The sequence below is a fragment of the Bison bison genome, unplaced genomic scaffold, assembly GCF_000754665.1.
Source record: "Bison bison bison isolate TAMUID 2011002044 unplaced genomic scaffold, Bison_UMD1.0 scf7180017864524, whole genome shotgun sequence".
Taxonomy (NCBI): Eukaryota; Metazoa; Chordata; class Mammalia; order Artiodactyla; family Bovidae; genus Bison; species Bison bison.
In genome coordinates this window covers 1,374,083-1,376,344 of record NW_011495075.1, presented here as the reverse complement: position 1 = coordinate 1,376,344, position 2,262 = coordinate 1,374,083, and the positions used below count along the sequence as shown (strand labels likewise).

Sequence of the window (2,262 nt, the reverse complement as noted above, 5' to 3'; positions counted from 1 at the left end):
CCAGGGAAGTCCCTCAAGAAGTCCTCCACGCCGGGCGTGAGCATCTGGCAGCTGGTGGAGGAGGTGCCCCAGGGCTGCAGCACGCCCGACTTCGTGCAGAGGCCCGTCGCCTTGGCGCTGCAGGAGGGTAAGGCCCGGGAGGGGAGTGGAGCGGACGGGGCCCCCGGGCCTGCTCCAGCCCAGCCCCTAACCCCTGTGTCCGCAAGGGGCCTGAGGAGCAGAGAAGCAAAGGGGTGCAGGCCTACCACGGGACAGGCATCTGGGAAAGAGGGTGGGGGTGTGGTGAGCTGGGGAGCAGAGGCTCATGAGGCAGCCCTGGGACCTGCACCCTCCCGGCCCACAAGCAGCTCTGCAGAGGCACCCTCGAAAAGGAGTGAAATGGGGCTGCCCCACAGTGGCCCCGGGGGCCCATAGGCCGCAGAGAGTGGAGCCCGGGAAGCAGAGGGAACGGGCTGCGGGGGAGGGGTGAGCAGGCACCCTTTCCCCAGCACGGGCCCCCCAGCAGGTTTCAGAGCCCCTCATTCTGGCCTAAGGAAAATAACACCCCCTCTCTCGTTAGATCTGACTCTACCTCTCCAACAACACTGTCATGAGAAACTGCGTCTCTCATCAGGGGTGGGGGACTTGCATCTTTATTCCAGACTGTCCTCTGCTAAGACACTCCTGGGGTGCTGGGGGCCTGAGGACAGGCAGCACCTCACCCCGCCCCACCGGCTTCCAGGCAGGGATGGAGCTGGGCTCTTTCCCGAGGCCGGAACCCTGGGTCTCAGGACCGGACCCTTTGAGCACCACCACCAGGCTTTGCCAAGGTCACTCTCTGGCCCCCACCAGAGAGTGGACACAGGACCCACAGAGGACTCCCCCTTCCCAGGCCCAGGAGAGTCTTTCAGGCCCCCGCCCCGCCCTGGCCCTCAGGGGCATACACAGACAGGGGGAGGGCGTCCTTGGTTGCCTGAGACTGCGTTCTTGCCTGGGGACCTTGGATCCCCAGGACCAAGGGCAGGTACCCCTCTTGGACTGGGCAGCTGAAGTGCCCAGAGCAACACAGAAAACATGCATTAAAATCCCCATCTGTCCTCCCTCAACCCGTCAAACTGCCCGCCTGCCTCTTCCGGTTTCAGGGAAGACCGCCACCTTCCGGGCTGTGGTCTGCGGGGAGCCCAGGCCCAGGGTGCGCTGGCACTGCTCCAAAGGGGACCTCAGCAGCTCCAGCAAGTACCAGGTCTCGTCCAGCACGGGCTGCAGGGAGCACGTGCTGCAGGTAGGACTGCGGTCCTCCCGGGCGGGGGTCCTCCCTTCTCCTCCCAGAGCCAAGGTAGACCAGCAGGCCAGCCAACCTCTGCTGACAGAGTGCTGGAGCTTCCTTCAAGCCCTGGAGGCAGGCTGCCTGGCTTACCACCCCAGCCTTGAAAAGTCACCTCATTCTCTCTCTCTTCCTCTGTGAATTGGGGGGATGATAGTGCCTCCTTCATGGGGTTTTTATGAGCATTGAAGGTTTAGCTAATAAACCTCCCCCAGGCCCGACCTGCAGTGAGCACTCAGTCGATATTGGTCAGTGTCAGTAACATTCACAGTTACACGTCACAGAACACCTACTACGTGCTGCTCCCAGGCTAATCGTTTGACCTAGATTGTGTATTTTAATCCTGACCACTCACTGCTTTGGGGTAGTATTATTTCGGCCACGCTGTGTGGCATGCAGTGTCTTAATTCCCTGAACAGGGTTCGATTGGGAGCTTGGAGTTTTAACCACTGGACTCCCAGGAAACTGCCAAATTTATTTATTTATTTATTTATATTATTTGCCACACTGCACAGCTTGCAAGACCTAGCTCCCTGATCAGGGTTCTATATGTGGGTATTATTATCCTCATTTTATAGGTAAATAAGCTGAGGTCCAGGGAGGTTAGGTAAGGGGCCCGCAGCACACACCAGAGACGGTAGTTAGTCCTGGATCCGGTGGACTCCGGGAACCACTCTCTGCCCACCGCAGCCCTGACCTAGGTTTGGTCTCGGGGTCTGCTTTCCTCATGAACACGGTAAGGTCCATGAAGACAGGAGCTTGCCTTGTTCATCTTATAGCGTAGTTATGCCCAGTGACTGGAGGAAGGGGGGCCAGCCCTGTTCCCCTGCCTTCGGCCTCTCTGCAGATCAATAAGCTGACCGGCGAGGACACAGACGTGTACCGCTGCACTGCCGTGAATGCCTATGGAGAGGCCACGTGCTCGGCGAGGCTCACGGTCATCGAAGGTGGGCCTGCCC

At 59.7% G+C, this 2,262-nt stretch overlaps 1 protein-coding gene across 1 annotated transcript in view; it reads left to right on the top strand.

The window, feature by feature from the left end:
* Window positions 1–2,262, top strand: part of IGFN1 (immunoglobulin-like and fibronectin type III domain containing 1) — a 30,918-nt gene that overhangs the window by 2,729 nt on the left and 25,927 nt on the right. The window contains 3 exon segments of the mRNA XM_010831127.1: window positions 5–127; window positions 1,122–1,261; window positions 2,151–2,250. Of these exon segments, the coding sequence (XP_010829429.1) occupies window positions 5–127; window positions 1,122–1,261; window positions 2,151–2,250 (363 nt within the window).